At 41.8% G+C, this 22,618-nt stretch overlaps 1 protein-coding gene across 1 annotated transcript; it reads left to right on the forward strand.

Annotated features, from left to right (window-relative positions):
• The first annotated feature begins 2,838 nt into the window (after positions 1 to 2,838).
• LY6K (lymphocyte antigen 6 family member K) lies at positions 2,839 to 18,985 on the forward strand. The gene is made up of 4 exons (XM_056822983.1): positions 2,839 to 2,914; positions 7,058 to 7,174; positions 15,820 to 15,921; positions 18,622 to 18,985. The coding sequence occupies exons 2-4, from the start codon at positions 7,075 to 7,077 to the stop codon at positions 18,849 to 18,851; spliced, it is 432 nt and encodes a 143-aa protein (XP_056678961.1). The 5' UTR covers positions 2,839 to 2,914; positions 7,058 to 7,074; the 3' UTR covers positions 18,852 to 18,985.
• Positions 18,986 to 22,618: the final 3,633 nt, after the last annotated feature.

A 22,618-nucleotide genomic window follows, 5' to 3' on the forward strand; every position in this document is an offset into this window, starting at 1 on the left:
AGTTTCAAATAAGCCCTTGTCTTTTCACCAGGAATTCTTGAAAGTTCATTCTCTTATGTAAAAAATAAATGTCTTTCCCTGTGAGATTATTTTCATTCTTTCAGGGTGTCATTCGTGATTTTAAGCCTTTTTCTCATTCCAAGGTATTTCGAGATCTCTTCTTTATATTATCACTGAAGACCCATCTTTGTACGTTCAACTCTGGCTTCAGACAAAATTAGATGTGTGACTTTGAGCAAGTCACTTATCTCTATTTACTTCAGTTTCTTCATATATAGAATGAGCTTGGAAAAGGAAATAGCAAAGTGTCTGAGGCCAGAGTTGAATGTACAAAGATGGGTCTTCTTGACTCCAAGCCCAGCATTCTATCCACTCCATCACCTAGCTACCTAATAGGACCCTGGACAGAACTTATGTGTATTTATACATATATATATATATATATATATATATGTATGTATATATATATATGAAACATAAATATATATATATGAAACACAAATAAATTTCTCATTCTATTTCAGAAATGCATGAAAGATGACCATTAGTATCTTTGCCAAGAAAACCCCAAATGGGTTCACAAAGAGTCAGTCATGACTGAAGAACTGGGGTTCTTTTCAAATGTTTGCTGGACTTCACACAGGAGGGTGGGTTTGTTGACAAATTTTTGCACCACCATTTAAACCGGAAATATTAATTATAAATGTATTTGTGTATTTTCTGTCACAGAGGAGGGTTTTATCCAGGAAAAGGATGGGAAATGATAGCAGACAAACGGTAGCTATAACAAGGCATAACTCTGACCTCTGTTGCCTGGGAGACTGAGGCTGGTGGATCATCAGAGTTTAGGAGTTCTGAGTTTCTGTGAGCTCAATTTAATCAGGTGTTTGCACTGAGATGTACCAATATACAGAACCCTTTGGGGGCAGGGAGGCATCAGACACCCATGGAAGGGCAAATTGGTTCAGTTCACAAATCAAACCTCCTCTGTCAACCAGCATCTGGAAACCCAGTCTAAAAAAAGAAAGATAAAAAATCAATAATCAAGCAAAACAAAATATAAGAAAAGGTAAGGCAGCTTTAAAACACACACACACACACACACACACACACACACACACACACACACCCTCAACCCTTGGGGGCAGCTAGGTAGCTCAGAGGATTGAGAGCCAGACCCAGAGGTGGGAGGTTCTGGGTTCAAATGTGGCCTCAGACACTTCCTAATGTGTATCCCTCAGCAAGTCACTGAACCCCCATTGCCCAGACCTCACCACTCCTCTGCCTTGGAACCATACACACTGCTGGGATTGACTCTAAAACAAAAAGGAAAGGCTTCAACCAATAAATAAAATAAAATGAAGAGTAGCTTTGCCTCAGTCAGGGGTCCTTCACCTTCTGTGCATCCTGGGCCCCTCTAGCATGGTGACAGGCCCAGCATCCCTTCTGGGAGTGAGACTCTCAGTGCCTCCAGGGAAATACAGGCAGTCACAAATGAGGCCCCTTAGATCCCAATCAAGCCTTCATTTCCCATCCAGGTTCAGAACTGCTAGACTAAATAAGGAGTCTCTGAGTTCTTCTAAACTGCTGCCATTCCAAATATTCTGGTCTTGAGACCTTCTGGCTCTACTTTCCTGTTCTAAGGCTCCTCTCCTCCTGACCTGCCTCTCCTGGAGCCTCCTGTTCCTGGGGGTAGTCCCTGCTTCCATTTGGGGCCCCTCCCAGCCCTTTGGCCCCACAGAGTCCTGAAAGCCTGAGCTCTGAACTCTGTGACCCTTCCTAGCCCCTTCCTGGGCTGTCTAGGGTCTAAGGGTCCTTGGCTCTGACATTCTAGGCTCCCAGGCCCCTCCTGGCCAGTCTAGGGTCTAAGAGCCCTTAGCTCTGATGTTCTAGGCTTCCAGGCCCCTCCTGGCCAGTCTAGGGTCTAAGGGTCCTTGGCTCTGACATTCTAGGCTCCCAGGCCCCTCCTGGCCTGTATAGGTTCTAAGGGTCCTTAGCTCTGGTGTTCTAGGCTCCCAGCCCCCTCCTGGCCTGTCTAGGGTCTAAGGGCCCTTAGCTCTGATGTTCTAGACTCCCAGACTCCTCCTGGCCTTTTTAGGGTCTAAGGGGCCTTAGCTCTGATGTTCTAGGCTCCCAGACTCCTCCTGGCCTTTCTAGGGTCTAAGAGCCCTTAGCTCTGATGTTCTAGGCTCCCAGACTCCTCCTGGCCTTTCTAGGGTCTAAGAGCCCTTAGCTCTGATGTTCTAGGCTCCCAGACTCCTCCTGGCCTTTCTAGGGTCTAAGAGCCCTTAGCTCTGATGTTCTAGGCTCCCAGACCCCTCCTGTCCTTTCTAGGGTCTAAGAGCCCTTAGCTCTGACATTCTAGGCTCCCAGACTCCCCCCCCCCCGGCCTTTCTAGGGTCTAAGGGCCCTTAGCTCTGACATTCTAGGCTCCCAGACCCCTCCTGGACTTTCTAGGGTCTAAGAGCCCTTAGCTCTGATGTTCTAGGCTTCCAGGCCCCTCCTGGCCAGTCTAGGGTCTAAGGGTCCTTGGCTCTGACATTCTAGGCTCCCAGGCCCCTCCTGGCCTGTATAGGTTCTAAGGGTCCTTAGCTCTGGTGTTCTAGGCTCCCAGGCCCCTCCTGGCCTGTCTAGGGTCTAAGGGTCCTTAGCTCTGGTGTTCTAGACTCCCAGACTCCTCCTGGCCTTTCTAGGGTCTAAGGGCCGTTAGCTCTGATGTTCTAGGCTCTCAGATCCTCCTGGCCTGTCTAGGCTCCCAGGCCTCTCCCCAGCTAGGGCTTCTCCTGCTGACAGGAGCTCAGCCTAGGCAGAGGGAGGGGCCGGTGGAATGTGTGACCCCTGCTGCCCCTTCTGGCAGCAGGAAGCAGTGCAGGAGGGAGGATCCAGGAAGTGGCAGGCATAGCTCAGAGCTCATGTAAGGTGGGGCCTTGGTGACCTGTGGCTGGGCCTGGGGAAGAGGAGGGGGAGAGCTAGCTGGGAAGGAAGGGGGAGGGCCTGGGCACCTGAGATTCCTGTTACAGGGAGGAAACTGAGGCCTAGAACAGGCAGGGACTTGACCAAGGTCTCAAAGCCTGGGGAAGGAGGCTGAAGAGGTGGGCTTCTGCCCTCTACATTTCCTTCCTAATACAGCGGCCTCACCACTCCCTATTTCCACTCACCTTTATTCTAGTCTGCATTTTTAGCTTGTCTTTGAAAGCATCTCATCTCATTTAGAAAGAGACACTACCAGTGAAAGACACCCCCCCCACCCCCCATCTTGAGTTATCAGAGACCTTCATTCTGGTCATTAACTCCTAGTGTAACCATGACTCATTCAGTTTACATTTCTTTTATCTGTGTATACAAGGCCTCTCTGAGCTGGGCTTCTGAATCTATAAAACAGGAATGAGAATTCTGCCCTTTTTCTTCCTGTAAGAAGGTGGTTCTTAGAGGGCATAGGCCTCATAGGCCTCGCCAGAAATTCCGGGAACCATATGGAACCTCTCTTTGGTCATGGAACTTCCTATAGTGTGTAGGCTGTGCTGTAAATTAATTTCTGCCTCCCTTCTCTCTCTCTCTCTCTCTCTCTCTCTCTCTCTCTCTCTCTCTCTCTCTCTCTCTCTCTCTCTCTCTCTCTCTCTCCTCCCTCTTTTTCTCTCCTTCCTTCCTTCCTTCCTTCCTTCCTTCCTTCCTTCCTTCCTTCCTTCCTTCCTTCCTTCCTTCCTTCCTTCCTCCCTCCCTCCCTCCCTCCCTCCCTCCCTCCCTCCCTCCCTCCCTCCCTCCCTTCCTTCCTTCCTTCCTTCCTTCCTTCCTTCCTTCCTTCCTTCCTTCCTTCCTTCCTTCCTTCCTTCCTTCCTTCCTTCCTTCCTTCCTTCCTTCCTTCCTTCCTTTTTTCCTTCCTCCCTCCCTCCCTTCCTCTCTCCCTCCCTCCCTTCCTTCCTTCCTTCCTTCCTTCCTTCCTTCCTTCCTTCCTTCCTTCCTTCCTTCCTTCCTTCCTCCCTTCCTCCCTTCCTCCCTTCCTTCCTTCCTCCCTCCCTCCCTTCCTTCCTCCCTCCCTCCCTTCCTTCCTTCCTTCCTTCCTTCCTTCCTTCCTTCCTTCCTTCCTTCCTTCCTTCCTTCCTTCCTTCCTTCCTTCCTATCTTGCCATGCAGAGCGGGGAATCAGTACTCTAGGTTGGTTCCAAGGCAGAAGAAAGGTAATGGCTAGGTAATGGAAGTTGTGACTTTCCCAGGGTCACATAGGTAGGAAGTATCTGAGGACAGATTTGAACCCAACTTCCCATCTCTAGGCCTGTCTCTCAATCCACTGAGCCATCTAGCTGTCTTCTCTAGTCCATTGCTATGAATTTCAATGTCTGGTGTGCCAAGGGTGTTCAGTAGATAGAGCACTTGAACTGCAGTCAGGAAGATATCAGATCATACCTATCCTCATGCCCTTTCTTTCTGTATGACCCTGGGCAAGTTATTTATTATTTATAATAATAACACATGCCTCTCAGGGTTGGTGTGAGGATCAAATATTTATATAGTACTTGGCACATAGCAGGTGCTTAATAAATGCTGACTCCCAAGATTTCTTAGTGCTGAGAAAAATACCACACCATAAAGGGGGGTGGGGTGGGGATTGGGAACCATTATAATAGAGGAAAGGGCCTTGATATAAAATTGGGATTTGACTCCTGAATCTATAACTTAATCCCCCTTCACTGAAGCAGAATCAAAATTGTCTAATGCATAAGATTTTAAGGAGTCATAAGAATTTTCTATAAGATACATATATATATATATATATATATATATATATATATATATATACTTGTGATGATCTGACTAAATTAAAAGGCCCAGGGCCAAGTTGGCTGAAGGGTAATGGATTTTTCATGGGGCTAATCCCTCCTTGGGCCTCAGTTCATCATCTATAAAGTGAAGGGAGAGTACTAAGTAGCCTTTAAGGTCCCTTCCATCTCTAGACTATTCTGATGCTTCTTAGCTCTCCAGCTCTGGATAAGTTAATTCATCTCTCTGATGCTGCCAGTGTTCCATGGTTTAAGGTCTCTTCCAAATCCACTATTCTAAATGCTATGTTCAAAGTTCTCTTCCTTCCCAGGACACTCTCCTTATAAGGAACCTGGAAGGCGATTGAGATGTAAGCCTGCACTTATCCCTTAGCCAATTTACAAATGCCTTTCTCTGAGTCAGAAGGGTCCAATGCTACTAGATGAGAGCTAACAGGTCAACCCCCAAGAGATCTTTAAAAGAGAGCAGATGGATTTATTGTTTTAAAGTTTGCAAAGCACTCTACACACCTTGTTTAACTTAGTCCTCACAAATCTAGGAGGTAGGGATAGTATTTTTATTTAACGGGGAGAGTGTGGTTTGAACCTGTGGCTTCATCAGTATCAATGGTATGGACATTGCCTTCATCAAAGCAGATCATGGGCAAAGTGATCTATCTAGCATGTGCCAGAGGCAGGATTTGGACCCAATCCTCCCAGACTCTAAGGCCAGCCCTCTACTCACCATTCTTTTTACAAGACCCTAATCTCATCATCCACATCATAACCACAGGCTGTCAGGGTCAGAAGGGATATTAGAATATGGCTGCTGCTCATCTCCATTTACAGACAGATTTAACTAGGCAGCTAGGTGCAGCAATGAGAAGACTTGAGTTCTAATATAGCCTCAAACACTTACTAGCTGTGTGACCAAGTCACTTAACCTCTTTTTGCCTTAATTTCCTCAGCTGTAAAATCGGGATGCTAATAATACCCAACCTTTCAGAGTTGTTGTGAAGATCAAACAAGATATTGTACAGGTGGAAAATTTGCTACACCCGAGCTACATTCTCAGCATCCTTTTAAGTTACATCCTCATTTTACATATGGAGGCTTGGGAGATAAATTTGGCTGAGACCCACGCTGTGGGGCTCTTTTTTGGAGCTTGTACTTTTGGTAAAGTGCTGCAGGTATGAGTCTTTGGCTCTCTTTACTCTGCTCACTTGACTGAAAGAATCCTTTTTTTCTTTTCCCTCTCTTTTGATTATTATTAAAATCCTACAATATTTATAATGCCCTTAGTATAGTGCCTGGCACATAACAGATAACTATATACATAATATGTCTTCTTATATTACTACTACTACTACTACTACTACTACCACTACTACTACTACTACTACTACTACTACTACTACTACTACTACTACTACTACTACTACTACTACTACTACTATTACTACTACTACAATTACTACTACTACTGGAAATTGAATTCCTGACAAGACCCAATCACTCCTTCATGAGTATCTGAGGCAGGATGGGAACTCAGGTCTTTCCAGCCAGTAACAGTCTTTCTATGGCATTATTCTTCTCTGCATTTTATATTCTAATATTCCTTCTGACCCTGACAGCCTGTGGTTCTGATGTGGATGATGAGATTAGGGTCTTGTAAAAAGAATTGGCAACCAGGTGATCTCCATGGTGAGGGAACAAGCTTTATTGAGAGGAGGAAGGCAGGGGAATAGTCCTGGTGATAAACTGGCCATGGTGATGGAGTGGCCATGAAGATGGAAAAGCCCTGAGAGTTTTTCAGGAAGACTTATTTAATTCAATTAGTTACTAAGGAAGACGTCATTTGGGTGGTTGTTGCCCTGCAGATCCCAAGGAACTGCTGCCACTTTGCCAGTAGTTCACCTTGATCTGCATGGCCTTACCCATGGTTCACCTTGTTTCCCCACTGGAGGAAAGTGGTAAAAATCAAAATGCAAATGGGATGTTAATGATATGCTAAACACCCTGGGATAACTTCAGGTTACTTTTGCCTGATTCTGTAGGGACTCCAAAGGAGGAAAAGTCCCTAGACACTGTGCCTATGCTGATTGGCTGGTTGCAGAGCTCTTGCCTCCATCCTTCTAGCATCCTGTCAATTTCCATACACCAATCTGTCTGCATGGCAACCCACATCAGTTCCATGATCCAATTCAATGGCCATCCCCTTTAAAAAAATGGCAGATGGGTATGACCTTGGTTCTAATCACTGGCAAAACACAGTGACCCAGCCCATCTGATCTTTCTTCATAGGCTGAGATCCAAGGAATATGAAAACTCTACTGTGTATCATAATGTTTGCTACCCTCTTGTGTACTGACTGTGCCCAAGACACTGAAGAGATTCCTCTGAGCACAGCCAGCCCTTCAGGTGAGGAATCACCAACTGCTTCTTTGGTGACAAGAGGTCAGATCAACCTGGGGTGGGCTTTGAAAATGGCAAGTACAGACCCAGACTATGCATCAAGTGGAAGGCAAGAAGGAGAGATCCACGGGATGTAACTCTGGGAGCTGTGGGGAGATTTACAGCTTGAGGTCCCTTTTCTCCTAGCACCTCTAGAGGGGGTAGGGGAAGGGATGGAGGTAAGGGAGATGGGATATTTGGGAGGACTTCAGGCTCATGAGCTTGGACGACAAGAAGGACTGTAGTGCCCTCAACAAGAAATGAGAAATTTAGAGGAGGAGATGACATGGTCTGCGGTGCAGTGGAAAGAGCAAATATTTTGAGACATAGAATAGGAATTTGATTCCTGGAACTGCTGTTTAATACTTGGATGACTTCAAGCAAGTCAAGTAACCTCTCTGGGCCTTGGTTTCTCATTTGGAAAATGAGGGGGTTGGACTAAATGACCTCTAAGTTCCCTTCCAGGTCTAAATCTATATTCTTATGAATTCTGCTATGGCATAACAAACTCCCTTTCCCTGGGACTCATATACCTTCTCTGGAAAAAAAAAAAAGGGATGAACGAGATGTCCTGTAAGTTTACTCTCAGATCACCATCCAAAGTAAGTCCAATACCCTTCTTTTTAGAGTCAATCAGTCAACTAGCTTTTAAGAGCCTACTATGTGTTGGGGGCAGTTAGGTAGCTCAGGAGATAGAGCACCTGACCTGGAGTCAGGAAAATTTGGTTTCAAATCTGGCCTTAGACCCTTACTATCTGTGTGACCCTGGACAAGTCACTTAACCCCATTTACCTCAGTTTCCTCATCTGTAAAATGAGCTGGAGAAGGAAATGGCAGATCACACCAGTATCTCTGCCAGGAAAACCCCAAATGGGATCACAAAGAGTTAGATATGACTGAAATGACTAAACAATGACAAGAAGTGTGTCAGGCTCTGTGTTGAGTGTTAGGAATATAATGAATGACAAAAGAGAGTCCCTGACCTCAAGAAGCTCATGGTTTAAGATAGGGGATGACATGCAAATAACTATGAGCAAGCAGGATATACACACAGACATACATAAATACATATACATATATACTCATATATATTAAAAGGTTATAAAGCATACAAATAGGATATATTCATATACACTCATATATACATATGGTATACAAATAGGAAACATATATATGTAGATACACATATATACATGTATGTAAATAAATATATATGGTATGCAAATAGGATATATGTGCAATGTACATATATACATGTGTGTATATGTGTGTATATAAAATTAAAGATAATTCCAGAGGAAAGAAGTCACTGAGATTAAAAGGGCTAGGGAAAGGCTTCTGGTAGAACACAGGATTTTAGTTGAGACTTAAAGGAAATCAAAGGACCCAAGGAATGAGGATGAGGAGGGACGTGGGGGATAGCCACCAAAAATGTCCAGAGAAGTGTCTTATTTGTGGAAGCTACCAGGAGGACAGTATCACCAGATCACAGAGTATGTGGGGAAGTATGAAGTGTAAAAAGCAGAAAGAGGTGGAAAGAGTGGAAGTGGACGTTTGAAGGAGGGTTATAAAAGCCAAACAGGATAGTTTTGGTCCTAGAAGCAATAGGGACCCAATAGAGTGGATTGATTGGAGCTGGTGGGTGGGTGAGACAGTCAGATTTGTACTTTGGGAAGATCGATTTGAGGACTAAGTAGAGAATAGATTGGAATGAGGAGAGGCTTGTTTCAGGCTGTTGAAATAACTCGGGTATAGGGCAGCGAGGCAGCACACTAGATAGAGTGCTGGTCCAAACTGGGTTCCAAATTGACCTCAGATATTTCTTAGCTGTGTGACCCTGGCAAAATCTCTTAATCCCTATTGTCTACGCTTTACCACTCTTCTGCCTTGAAATAAGTACTTAGCATCGGTTCTAAGAGAGAAAGTTGTTTTTTTAAAGAAAGAATCCAGACATAAAATAAAAGCTGCACCAGGGCAGTGGCAGCATCAGAGGAGAGGAGGGGGCATAGAGGAATGATGTTACAAAGGCAGAAAATAAGACTTAACAGTATACTGAATATGGGAAGGGGGCAAGAGAGATCAAAAAGTTGAGGATGATACTTTAGCTGGGAACCTAGAGAGATGTTGGTACTCCCTCAATGGCAATAGGAAAGCTTAGAGGAGAGAAAGTTGAGTTCAGTTATTGACAGGTTGAGTTTAATGTCTGTGGGGCATCTTATTTGAAATGTTTACTAAACTGCTAGACATCTGAGGCTAGAGATCAGGAGAGAGATTTGGGATTGGATAAATAGATCTGGGAAGTCCATTGGAGCTGCCAAGATTACAAAGTAAAACTGAAAAGAGAGAGAAGAGAAGATGGAGCAGGATAGGGCAGAAAGCAGGTCTATGTTGTCTGCCCCAAGGAACACAACTACTTAGTAAATGTCACAGTTGAGATTAGAACTCAGACCATTCATCACTGAATTATAGAATTTATGAAGTAGGGTCAGTTAGGTAGGTGGCCAAGTGGATAGAGAGCTGAGCCAGGAGATGGGAGGTCTTGGGTTTGGCCTCAGATACTTCCTAGCTGTGTGACCCTGGGTAAATCTCTTAACCCTAATTGCCTACTCCTTGCTCTTCTGCCTTGGAACCATTATTTATAATCGGTTTTAAGGGAGAAGGTAAGGATTAAAAAGCAAACAAAAAAAAAGAACATCAACTCTAACAAAAGAAATTAATCCTCTAATTATTTAGGTCTTCTATTTCTATTCATCTATATATGTATTAACATAATTCCTATATATATATTGGCAGTTTGATTCTAACATATTTTATATAGATTATAGTTATCTTGAATGAAAAGTTTTTTCTCTCTTCCCTTCTACTTGTTTTTGTTGGCTATATACAAAAAGGTTGATAATGTGTGTGTGTGTGTATTTGCTTATATTCTTCTATTTTGTTGAAGTTATTGTTTCATGTCATTTTTAGTTGATTCTAGAGTTCTCCAGGTAAGCTATCATGTCATCTTCAAAAATGGATAATTTTGCACCTTCTTTGCTTCTGTTTATTCCTTAATTTCTTTTGCTTATCATTGCCATAGCTGGTATAGACAAGAGTGTGGAATGATTCTATACTTCAATCCTCCCCATCTTCACCCAACCCATATCAAGATCACTCTCATATTCTCTCTTTATTTTGTCCTTTAAAATTAGCCTTCCATAGATGAAATCTGTTTTTCTGTGACTTTTTCCTCCCCAGTTCTACCATTTCTCTGAAAACTCTCTCCTCCACCTCTTGATTCTGACTTGTTCTCTTTTTAACTTATTGTAGTCCCACATTTTACTCTCTACATGGTTAAGAATGTATTCTTCCTTTCTTTGCTGGGTTGAAATAAGAGTGAAATTCCAGAGATGTTTATTCTTCCTCAAATCATCTTCAACTTTGAATACCCTTCTTCTGATGTGCCCCAAAATTATAAATTGATGTATTTTCCTACTTTTCACCTTTCTTAGTTCTTATTTAGTATACTCCTTTCTTCCTCTGTTTTACAAAAGAGAATAAGAAAAATAATAAGAACAAGTCATACCTAGAACCCTTTCTCCCTTAGGCATTTATTTTAACCCTTTTAGATTGTTCAAATTTATGTTTCTTTCTAGGTTTTTCTCATTTTGTGGGCTAGAATTTCAAAGATTCTACTCAATTTTCATTTTCTCAATAAGAATACTTTAAAGAAAAAATACTTGAAAGTCATCTATTCTATTAGTTGTACCTTTTTGTAATAAATATTTATATTCCACTTTACAAAATAATTTTTTCTTTGTTGTATAAGAAATAAAGAAATCTCTGGAAATTAAAGGTGGAGTTCTCACCATGCCTAGCCTGCGACAAATATTTCATATAGATGTTTTGTATAATATATTGGCATGTCAGTCATTAAGAAGGCAAATGGTAGATAGTATGTTAAGAAACATGCTGTAACACTTGGTAACAAAGTTTTGTAATATCTGCTATCATGTAATTAAATTCTACCATAAGGCCAAAGCAATCTACCTTGACCATAGTACTCAGGGGTGCTTATAGTCAGTATAAATCTTCCCAGGATCAGACAACCCCTAGATATGCCAAGGTTGTTTTCCCATTATTTCATCAGGTCAGCTGTACACTCACCATTCCAAATTAATATAGCATATTTCCTATTTCATGAATTTCAGTTTCCCTGGACAGCTACATAGACCTGAAGTTTTTATTCCTCCAATAGAAGTTTTTAATCTAGTTAGTTGCCATAATATTCTAACATACCAAACTATATCCTTTCTAATACCATTGATAACATTCTATTATTATAATACACAGTTTACTAACTGGGTTTAACTTTCTAAAAATCATAGTTGCAGTTATCTACCTAAAGGATTATATGTGATCACTTGATTTATGATCAATAACATAAAAACAATAAAAAACAATTTTCCTTTCAATTGTAAGGAATTTTATTATGCCTTTTGACATATGTCAAGCTTTCCTTTCCTTTATAATTGCTACAGATTTATTTTTGTGAGTGTGACTGAGATTCCTTTATATTTGGTTGCTTTCTTCCTAGTTATTCACAATATTTTTTTCTTCAAATCCCAGTCTCTGGAGTTTAACAATCACATTTGTGAATGTGATTGATGTTGGATTTCTTTCAGATAGGAACCTCTATATTCTAGTTTCACTTATCCCCAGGTTCAAATAGTTCTATAAGAGCTTCCTTTTATGATTTCTTGAAATGCAATATGTAAGTTTTTAATTTTGTCATAGTTTATAAGGATTCTAATGAGTTTTACATTGTGTCTAGTCATCTTATCTTTTTGATCAGTTGTTTTGAAACAGCTCATATTGTTTTTGCAATTTTATATACTCCTTTAGTTTTTTAGTTTTTTGATTTTGTTCTACTAATTCATGCTGTATCATTTCATTTTGAGTTCTGTTTGCTCCATTCTATTTTTCAAAGTGGCCACTATTAGGAGTAAAGTGTTTCACTTTCTTTTCTAAAATGCTTGTTTTTCTTACAAGTACTCTAATTTCATCATTTATCCCTTGTTTCAATTTTCCCCTCACTTCTCTCTCTTATTCTTAGAGTCCTTGTGGCTAATCTATTTTTTTAATTGGGTAGGGTTTTTGCTTATAATTATTGAGGAATGACTTGGTTCTTGCAAGATTATTGTCTTGGGATTCTCTTAATGCATAGTATTTTCTGCAAGTTTTCTTACTGTTTCCATATAAATTTTCTTCCATTATTAAGTTCTTAGGCCTCTATACTTAGATTGTCTTGGAAATGTTATTCCTTGTTGTTTCTTTCAAAATTCTTTGGGCTTTGCAATTACAAGAGTAAGTCAGCTCTCAGGGCTCATCCTAAAGCAGGTTTGTTGATGATGCCTTTCTCTCTCTTATATCGCACTCAATCTGGGACACTAAGATGATTATCTTGTATCTAATTGAGCATTAAATAATAATTTCTATATTCCATGCCCTTCAATGGTTTGGGCATAATAGTTGAGGTGGGTTCTTGGGCATTTCTGGATTTTAATCTCCTCTTCCAGTCCTAGAACTGGTATCAGGTCATATGTCCCTGCTTCAGTTTCCATCCAAGAAAATAAACTAATCTCTCCATTGTGAACACTGGAAAGTTAACTGACTTTAGGCCTTATTTCTTGGTGCAATCCTGGAGGGGAGGGAGGCACTCCTAGTATTTCTCTGGATTTGTAGATCCTTTGCTTCCTTTGTTCTTTTCCTTTCAATTTCCAAGGTTGTTGTGGGGAGAGCTAGGCTTGGTAGGAACTTTTAAAGTGAATACCTTTGTCAAAAGCTTCAACTCCATCATTTATAGAAAGGGAAATTGAGTTTCAAAGTAAAGAACCAATTTGATGAATATCACATCTCAAGCCAGGGGCAGAAATAGAATTCCATCTGAGGGCTTCTGACGTGTTAAAATTAATTGTGGTTTGTGAACTTTAGATTACTCCACCCTACTTAGTCTAACAAAAACAGGAATGTCTACATCCATACTTAAGGATTAAGTATTTAGGAGGATGGCCTATGACAGACATGTGCTAGAAAATGACAAATCAGAAACAACTGACAGACCCCTGGGCTGTCCTAAGTCAAGCTTAAGCCACCATTGGTACATGTAAGAACCATTGGTACATGTAAGACAAGGAAAGTAATGTAAAAACCGTCTATATATTTTGCATCACTTCCTCTCTCTGGCCTCTTTGGTGGCAGAGAGGTGGCTGGTGGAGCGTGCTGAGCGTTTTGGTATCTTGGGTGGCAGCTGCTATTGTCTGGGTTTAGCGGTGAGTTTTCCTTGATACCATACTGGAGGAAGCTGAGTAGCCTAGTTCAGGTGAGTCATCTTTACTGAGCTCTATCAGAGTTTAGGCTGATTCTTTCTCCTTTACCTTCCAAACACTATCATATTAAAAAGCCACTAATCTTCTTCAGGGACCTTGTGTTGGAAGACTTTGAACTCCCCCTGGCACAGGCCAGGGAGAAATCCTACACCTTTTCCCTCTCCCTTCTCCTTAATTCCTTCCCTCTATATTAATTAAACCACCATCAATTAAAAAACTGACTTGGGTATTTTATTTGGGATATTCCCTGGTGACCAAAATTAATTTAGATTAGGTCACAACCCTGAAATTATCCTTACAAGTTGGACTGATCATATTTATATAGGTGGTTGCCAGGGGTTTAATTTCTAAATCCCAAAATGAATTACTAAAGTAAATGGAATTTATGGTAGTTTATTTACAATATTTACAATAGAAGGAAGATATTAAGGAATGAGAGAGAGAGAAAACTCTGGCTTCTTCTGATACTAGTTAGACTCTCTAAGCCCCAGCTAGGAGAAGAGAGTCTCAAGAAGATGGAGCTTACCTGGAGGCTTCATACCTCCAGAAAGTCTGGGTTACTAAGTCAGCTTTTCACTTACCAACAGTGACAGTCTAAAAGAAGTCTGGGTGTCTGTATTCCAGATGCTCCTCTGAGTCAGTGCCCAAATGTCTGAACGAATGATCAAATGTCTGAATCTGAATGAATTGATCTCCTTCTGCCTTTTGAACCTCTTTTTAAAGATCTTTTTCTCTTGTGTCACCTCCTTTAAATTTCATGTCTACCAATCACAGCAGATACTTTTCTCCAGGACTGCCCCTTCCTTAGTTTTCACCTTCTTTGGTTAGATCCTTTTCCAGGACTTCCCATTCTTTAGTTCTCACCTTCTCTGGTTAATTTATATCTTTTGGGGTTACTTAACATCTCTTTTGGTAAGTTCGCCTTTTGAAGTTACTTAACACCTTTTTGTGGTTAAATATCTAAAAATAGATTGTAGCTTACAATTCTAGCTTCACTATAAAGGAAGAGCTAAGTACCTTCATTGTTATAATCAGGAGATAGCTAAATCCAATCTTCACAGACCCTAATTATAATACTCTTTCCATGGTACTTGTTATCTCCTCCAACAAGAAAATTGGAATATTTTGGCCAAATACTACTCAGCCTCTCACCTTGGATATCATGATGGCATGGAAGAAAGAGCCCCAATAGAATCAGAAGACCTGAGATCATGGGATACTACATTTAGGTCAAGTCTCTTGGCTCTAGACATTTTCTCTAGTTATCCCTACATGCTTGGAATACTCTCCCTTCTTATCTCTATTTACTGGCTTCTCTGGCTTCCTATAAGTCCCAGCTAAAATCCCATATTTTATTGAAGCTTTTCCCAAATCCTATTTATTCTAGTGCCTTCCTTCTGTTGATTATTTCCAATTCATCCTGAGTAGAGTTCATTTGCACATGATTATTTGCCTATTGTCTCCCTACTAGGCTGTGAGCTCCTCAAGGGTAGACTATCCTTTCCCTTCCTTTTTATCCTCAGAGTTTAGCACAATACCTGGAACATAATAGGTGCTTAATCAATGTATATTAATTGAGACAGCAGAGTCAGATCCTTTCATTTTATAAATGAGGCTCAGAAAGGGAAATTTAATTATCCAGAGTTATGTGGGGTAATAAGCAATCAATTTGGAATTCAAATTCTGGTTCTGTGATCCTTCCTTGCCTCCTACCCCAGATCTATTATATTGTCATGTTCCAACACTCACTAGTTGAACAACCATAGTTTCCCAATATCTGAGACAATATTTTCATCTGTATAATGTGCAAATGAATGCATATATTGTCCACTTCATAGGATTGAGGTGAGGGAAATTATACAAACTGCCAATCCCCTTAGAAATGAGAGCTGTACTCTTTGTTCTTTTTTTTAACCCTTACCTTCTAGCTTTAAGTTAATACTGTGTATTGATTCCAAGGCAGAAGAGCAGTAAGGGCTAGGCAATGGGGGTTAAGTGACTTGCCCAGGGTCCAACAGCTAGGAAGTCTCTGAGGCCATATTTGAATCCAGGATCTCCTATCTCTAGACCTGTTCTATATCCACTGAGACACCCAGCTGCCCCTCTTCCTTGTTCTTTTGATGAAGTGACTAACATCTGAGTCACTTGTCCAGGTAAATTAGGATATTGTTTTCAATGGCTAATGGAAGGGTCAAGCTTCCTGCTTTACAAGCTTCTTACCTGTTTTCTGTTCCTCCTTTATAGGGCCTAACCTACTTCAGTGTCATGTATGCCGTGGTACCTTCCAGTGCCAATCACCAAAGTATTGTGCACCTGAAGAAAATTTCTGCTTGATTGTTGAAATTGGTAATGACTTCCAGCTTCTTCTGTTCCCCATTCTTCCCTAGTCCCATGGTGGTCTCTGTGCTATCCCTGCCCAATGTCTGAGCACTGGGCAGAGCACCAGGCACTGGGGAGAATGGCTCAAATGAGACTCTCGTGGATGGTTTCAAGATGGCAGTGGTAATGGTGGAGATGATCATAGCACATGTCACTCTGGGTCATCACTTGGGGTGGGAGTTGAGAAGGTCTGGGTTCAAATCCCAGCTTCACCATCTAGAAGTTGCTTGACCTTAAGCTTGTGGGCTAACTAGAGAAGCCATTTATTAACTCTGGACATCACGTAATCTCTGTGGCATAATTTTCCTCAAGTAATCAAAACAATAAATCAAGACCTGATTTGTAAGCATTAGCTGAATTCTGAGGGGGTAAATGCTCACAATGAAATATTAACAATCGACTCTCACAGGCCAGTAGGAGTTGGCTCCAGCACATCACTGTCAGAAAGTGACCTTTAATTTTAGAACATTAAATATCAGAGCAGGGGTTGGGGGGGGGGATGTTGGACATTATCTATTTAGTTCAACATTATTTGTCATAGAAAGAAACCTAGAGTTAGAGAGAACCTTAGGCAGAGAGACTCACGATTGGGATTCATAGTTAGACTCCATGTCCAATTCTCTTCCCATTATAAGGGCATAGGATCAGAGAAGTCCTGAGTGGGGAGAGGAAATAATAAGCAGTACAGTGCCTACTATGTGCCAAGCACCATGTAAAGCTAAGCACTTTACAAATATTATCTCATTTGATCCTCACAACACTCCTGAGAGATAGGTGCGATTATTATCTCCATTTTATAGTTGAAGAGATTGAGGCAAATAGACTTGAAGTGATTTTCCCAGGCTCCACAACCAGTGCTGAAGCATTTATTCTAACTCTCATTTTACATGAGGATACTGAGGCGTAAAGAACATACCATATGGGAACAGCTAGGTGGCTCAGAGGACAGAAAGTTAGGCTTAGAGTTGGGAAGACCTGGGTTCAGGTTTGACCTCAGATTCTTCCTAGCTGTGTGACTCTGGGCAAGTCACTTAACCCCCATTGCCTAGCCTTTATTGCTCTTCTGCCTTGGAACTGATACTTAGTATTGATTCTAAGAGAGAAGTTAAGAGTTAAAAAAAAACCCAAAGAACAAATTTTATTTAGAGAAAAGCTTAGATAAAATGACTAGTTCCATATCTCATGCCACCTCTGAACTGAGAAGGTTAGTCCTGGAGTCTGAGCTTCTCATTGTACAGAGAAAGAAACATACTCAGAGAGGGAAGGAAAGTGAGTTCCATTTCCAAAATTCTACATCCTAGGATCAGAATCTGAGAGAATTTCAGATTTAAGACCCCAGAACCCACAGAGCCCAACTTGAGGCAGTTAGATGGTATAATGGGTAAAGCCTGCTCTGTGCTTTAAGGCTCTTTCTAATGGGTCTGGGGTCAGGAAGATATGAGTTCAAATTTGACCTCAGACATTTAGAAGCAATATGACTCTTGATAAGTCACTTAACTGCTGCTTGCTTCAGTTTCCTCAAGTGTAAAATGGAGGTAATAGCCTCTATCTCCTAGGTTTGTTGTGAGGATTAAATGAAATGATTGTAAATGCTTAATAAAGTACTTGACAAATAGTAGATGCTTAATAAATTCTTCTTCCTTCTCTCCCTATTTCCCTTCCTTTATTCCTAAAATCCTTTTCTTCTTACCCTTCCTTCCTTCCTTCCTTCCTTCCTTCCTTCCTTCCTTCCTTCCTTCCTTCCTTCCTTCCTTCCTTCCTTCCTTCCTTCCTTCCTTCCTTCCTTCCTTCCTTCCTTCCTTCCTTCCTTCCTTCCTTCCCTTCTTCCCGGCAGCAAGTTCAGGAAAACCTGAGTTCAAGTCTGTCTCTGCCTTCTGCTATCTGGATGATCAAGAGGGGGACATCTGTTCTCAAAGTCTCTAAGACAGTTCTCTAGGGTAAAAGTTATAGGTAGGTTACTAGTCAGCAATGGTGAAAAGAATTCCCATATTGGGAGTTTCCCATTCCAATGAAATGATAAGTCGGGAATTCATGGAAAAATAAGAACAATGACAAAAACTGCCTCTCTATACTTTGTATTCTATGCTTTGAGGGTACTTCTAGCTCAGATAGTCAATGATCTAAGGTCCCTTCCAACCTTGACATTAAATGTTCTAAAATCCAGTCTTTACATTTGGTATTCGATGGTCACTCCTAGTCCTGATATTCTATGTTCTAAAATCTCTTCCAGCCATGATGTTCTATGTTCTAAAGTCTCTCCCAGCCATGATGTTCAAAGTTCTGAAATCTGTCAGCCACGATATTTCATGTTCTAAAATCTCCCCCAGCCATGATATTCTATTTTCTAAGGTTCCTCCCAATAGTGGCATTCTATGTCCTAAGATCCATCTCATCTCTAAATTCTCTCCCAGCTCTTTCTATGTTCTAATATTCCGTATTATAAAGTCCTTCTGAGCTCTGAGGTTTTTAGTCTATCAGTACTTTAACCCTGGGGTGGATGTTAGATGCAGCCCACTACTAGACTCTCCATTCAAAAACCATAGTAAAGTGACCTACCCCCCCCAAAAGGCTCTAAACATTGAAACATATTTGTCATTCTGCGTGGAAACGGTTGTATTCTAAAGATAATTTTCAGTGTTTTTTTTTCTTTTCCCTTTTATCCTGAAGCTGAAAATTACCGCCGCAGAGTGCTCAAGTATTGTTCAGTCAACTGCCCTCATATGGAGGATTTCCATGGACGAGAAGCCAGCCCGTTGTACCTTGCCTGCTGTGCCTATAATTTATGTAATTTTAGAAAACTGATTGAGGGGTCTGGGTCCAGGGTTTGTACCAGTGTCCTGGTGGTGGCAATGGCATTCGTGGCCAGTTTCCTTGGGGCTCTAAAGATCGGACTGTGATGTACTGGGATAATACTGTGACCTCTGAGACCTTGTCCATGCTGTTTTCCTTACAGTAAGAAATACCTCCCCTGATGCCCAACACAGTGACCTTCCCAAAGCAACTTCTCAATAAATGCATTGAATACAATTGAAGATGGCCAGTCCCAGCCAGGAAATTGGTCATCCACAAAACCTTTTCTCTGGATAAGTCTCTAGGCCAGCTCAGTTTCTGTTGCCCCTGATTATTTTAATATCCAGAGCCTTGCTCAGGCCTCTCTCCCACCAGTCACCCCATGTCCTCTAGAAGTGACTCAGGGCTGTGTGATTTGGGGTACAGAGTCCCCTGCTATCATCTGGACCTGCTTTTGTCTTTGATCACTCCCCACACAAAAGGAAATTTCTAAGAGTGAAGGGGGGCAAGTAGGTGGCTCAGTGGATAGAGAGCCAGACCTGGTTTCAAATATGGCTCTAGACCCTTCCTAGCTGTGTGACCCTGAGTGAGTTACTCAATTTCTATTCACCTTTGGTAGTTCAGTGGATAGAAAGCTGGCACCTCTAAGTCTGGAAGTCCTGAGTTCAAATTTAGCCCCAGGTACTCACTACTTGGGTGACTCTGAGCAAGTCACTTAACTTCTGTTTGCCTTAATTCATTGGAGAAGGAAATGGCAAACCACCCCAGTATGTTTGCCAAGAAAACCCCACATGGGGTCACAAAGCTTTGGATGCAACTCAATGCCAAAAGTGCCAGGCACTTTGCTAAGTACTGGAGATACAAAAAGAAGCAAAAGATCTCCCTGGTTCCGGAAGAGTTCATAATCTGAATGACAACAAGATTCTAGGAGATTTTAGGGGATGAACTTTCCAGGGGGGGAGGCTTGATGGAGTAAAAACCAAGCAGAATCCCTGCTGGAAAATGGTTATTTTTGAAATGCTTACTATGTGCCAGACATGGGCCAAAGAACAAGGATAAGAAGACAAAAATGAACTTATCCCTAGTTCCAAGAAATTACATTCTATGGGGAAGGAAGTGAGGGTCCAGGGGAAGACAGAAAACACACACCAATATAACTATAAAAATCATACACACAGCTATAGAAAAATGAGGTGTAGATGGGATAAATTGGGGGAAATGAGCTGAGGGAAGGGGCTAGAATGAAGAGGTGCCAGAAAAGGCTTCTTGAGGAAGGTGAGATAGTAGCTGGGGCTTGTAGGAAACCAGGGAAGCTGGAGGCAGAGAAGAGGGAGAGAATATCAGGGATGTGGGATAGCCAGCAAATATGCCCAGAGTCTGGAAATGGAATGTCTTAGATGAGGAATCCTTGGGTCCTACAACACTGTGCTTGAAGAGACTAAAGTATAAGAAGACTGAGATGTTTCAGGGAGGGAGAGGGAACCCAGGTTATAAAGAGTTTTCAATGTCAAGAGAGGTATTACAAAAATAAAAGAAAATCATTCAAATAAGTCTGTGGGGAAACGAAGATTTTTAGAGTGTGTGAGGAAAGATAATGGTCAAAAGAGCCAGGGAAATGGGTCATTATGTTGTGGCCCACAGAGTCAAACCAAGGCAGGGTTCTTTGACCAGGAGGACAACTTGGCATGAAAGAATGAAGCAGAGAGCAGGATGGAGGGTTTAAGTAGAGCTGCTGCTTTTGCTGCTCTAGTTGAGGTATTTATTAGGAAAATCTTTACTCACTGATACATGATGGATGGGGATCTGTGGCAGACAGGGGGAAATAATACAGATAGCTACTTTAAAGGGATACTTTTAAGATACAAAGTCTGGATTAAACACAAGGTTGCCAAATCCTTATTACAGGTAAAGCTCACAAATTCATGAGGATTCATGAGGAGGATGGGGAGAGGGGAGATCATTAAGAATCAATCAATCCAGGGGATGTGGTGAGATGCCTTTGAGTCTGGGGATGCTGACCATCCAGATCCTGTAGAAGTTACCTAACTGGAGAAGTCCTATTGAGGTTAAGAATGTTTGCTATGGAAAATAGGAGGAACCCAAAGATGTTAAAATGCTAAATGGAAAGCTTCCTCTCTTGCAAAGAATCTTATCTCCATGCTAATGTAAACACCTTTAAAGCTAGAGGTAGATTGTTGATTCAGCCAGTACTGAAGCTTTATTCTGAGGTCTTTTAGGAATTTGGAGTGCCCTCCAATTCTTTCCTTTGGTAGAAAATCAGGACTCATTAACTCATGAGGTTTTCTGATATTGTCTCAACAAGAAAGATGCTTTTGCCCAATATCTTGTTTTTTTCCTGAATCCTTGCTTTCCCATAAGATCCAGTGTGACAATTTCATTTCTCTCATGTGTACATCATCCGTCATACCCCCTACATCATTAAATAAAGAAAACTAACCCCTTTTACACAAAATTGAAGAACTTGGGGAAGGGGTGGCAAACAAGAGTGGACAAGGAGAAGAACCAGTGGGACCATACTAGCATCAAAATAGTAGAAAGTGACAGGTATAAAACATAGACTTAAGGGAAGGAGATTAAAAAAAATACTAAGGAAATAAATGCCAGGCTAACAATTATAACTTTAAATGTCAAAAGATTAAAAACGATTCAATGAAACAAGTGAGAGACAGAAGACAGAAGAAAACCTAGCAATTGGGTTTATGCAAGACACAAATAATGAAAGTAAAGATGCTTACAGAATGAACAGGGTGGAAAATAGGTGGCTCAGTGGTGTGAGAGCCAACCCTGGAGGTGGGAAGTCCTGGGTTCAGTTCTAACCTGGCATTTCCTAGTGTTACCAACTCATTGCTTGGCCCTTATTGCTCTTCTATCTTAGAATTCAATTCTAGGACAGAAAGTACAGGTTTAAAAAAAGAAAAAGAAAAAGAGCAGACCAGGACTGCTGGATCACAGCCAGTGGGCAATAGGGATGTGTAAGAAGGAAAAGGTAGAAAGTGTCCAGGTGGTCAAGAATTTTAGATGCCCAACAGAAGAGTTTCTGTTTGATTTTAGAGATAATAGAGAGCCCTTAATGAGAGTAGGGACCTGATCTGACTTACTTTGGTGGCTGTGAGGAAGATGGAATGGAGTAAAAGAATTGACAGGTTATATCTCATGATTGAGATGAATAACACACATTTTTATTGCAACCAGGCAGCTCAGGTTTGTGACTTTCTTTAATTCTGACTATGGTCCCAGAGATTCAAATCCTGCTTCTTTGAGACCTTAGCAAGTGGTTGGGTCTCAGTTTCCTCATCTGTCAAATGAACTAGATGACTTACGAGGCCCCCTCCAGCCCTCAGGACTGGTGGACTTCGGTGATTTTGGAGATCAGAGAGAGGCACAACAAGTGCCTGCCACCTCTCCAGGATCAGTCCCTCCAGTCCCTCCCCACTCCCCATGGAGGGAGGATGTTTCCAGCACAGCAGTTCCTCTGCTGACTGAGGGAGGGAGTGCAGGTGGCCGGGCATGGGGTGGGGGGAGGGGGAAGAGTTAAGGGGGAAGAGAGAGATCTAGAGAAGGGGAAGAGGGAGGGAGTGGGGGAGGGGAAAGAGGTTAGGAACTCAGGAGAAGGGGAGGGAGGGAAGATCTGGAAGACTTCAGAGTGTAGGGGCTCAAGGACTCTGGACCCTGCTGCTCCCTCCCTCTGGGGTGAGGTCTGCTGGGGAGAAGGAGGGAGAGGGAGAAGGGAGAGGAAGAAGGCAAGTGGGGAGGGAGAGGGATTCCCTGGGGGCATTCCAAGGACTGGTCCCAGAAGGCATGACTCAGAACCAAGGGTACAGGGTTAGGGGTGTGTATCGTGATTCCAACTTAG

This window comes from Monodelphis domestica, chromosome 3 (assembly GCF_027887165.1).
Source record: "Monodelphis domestica isolate mMonDom1 chromosome 3, mMonDom1.pri, whole genome shotgun sequence".
Classification (NCBI taxonomy): Eukaryota; Metazoa; Chordata; class Mammalia; order Didelphimorphia; family Didelphidae; genus Monodelphis; species Monodelphis domestica.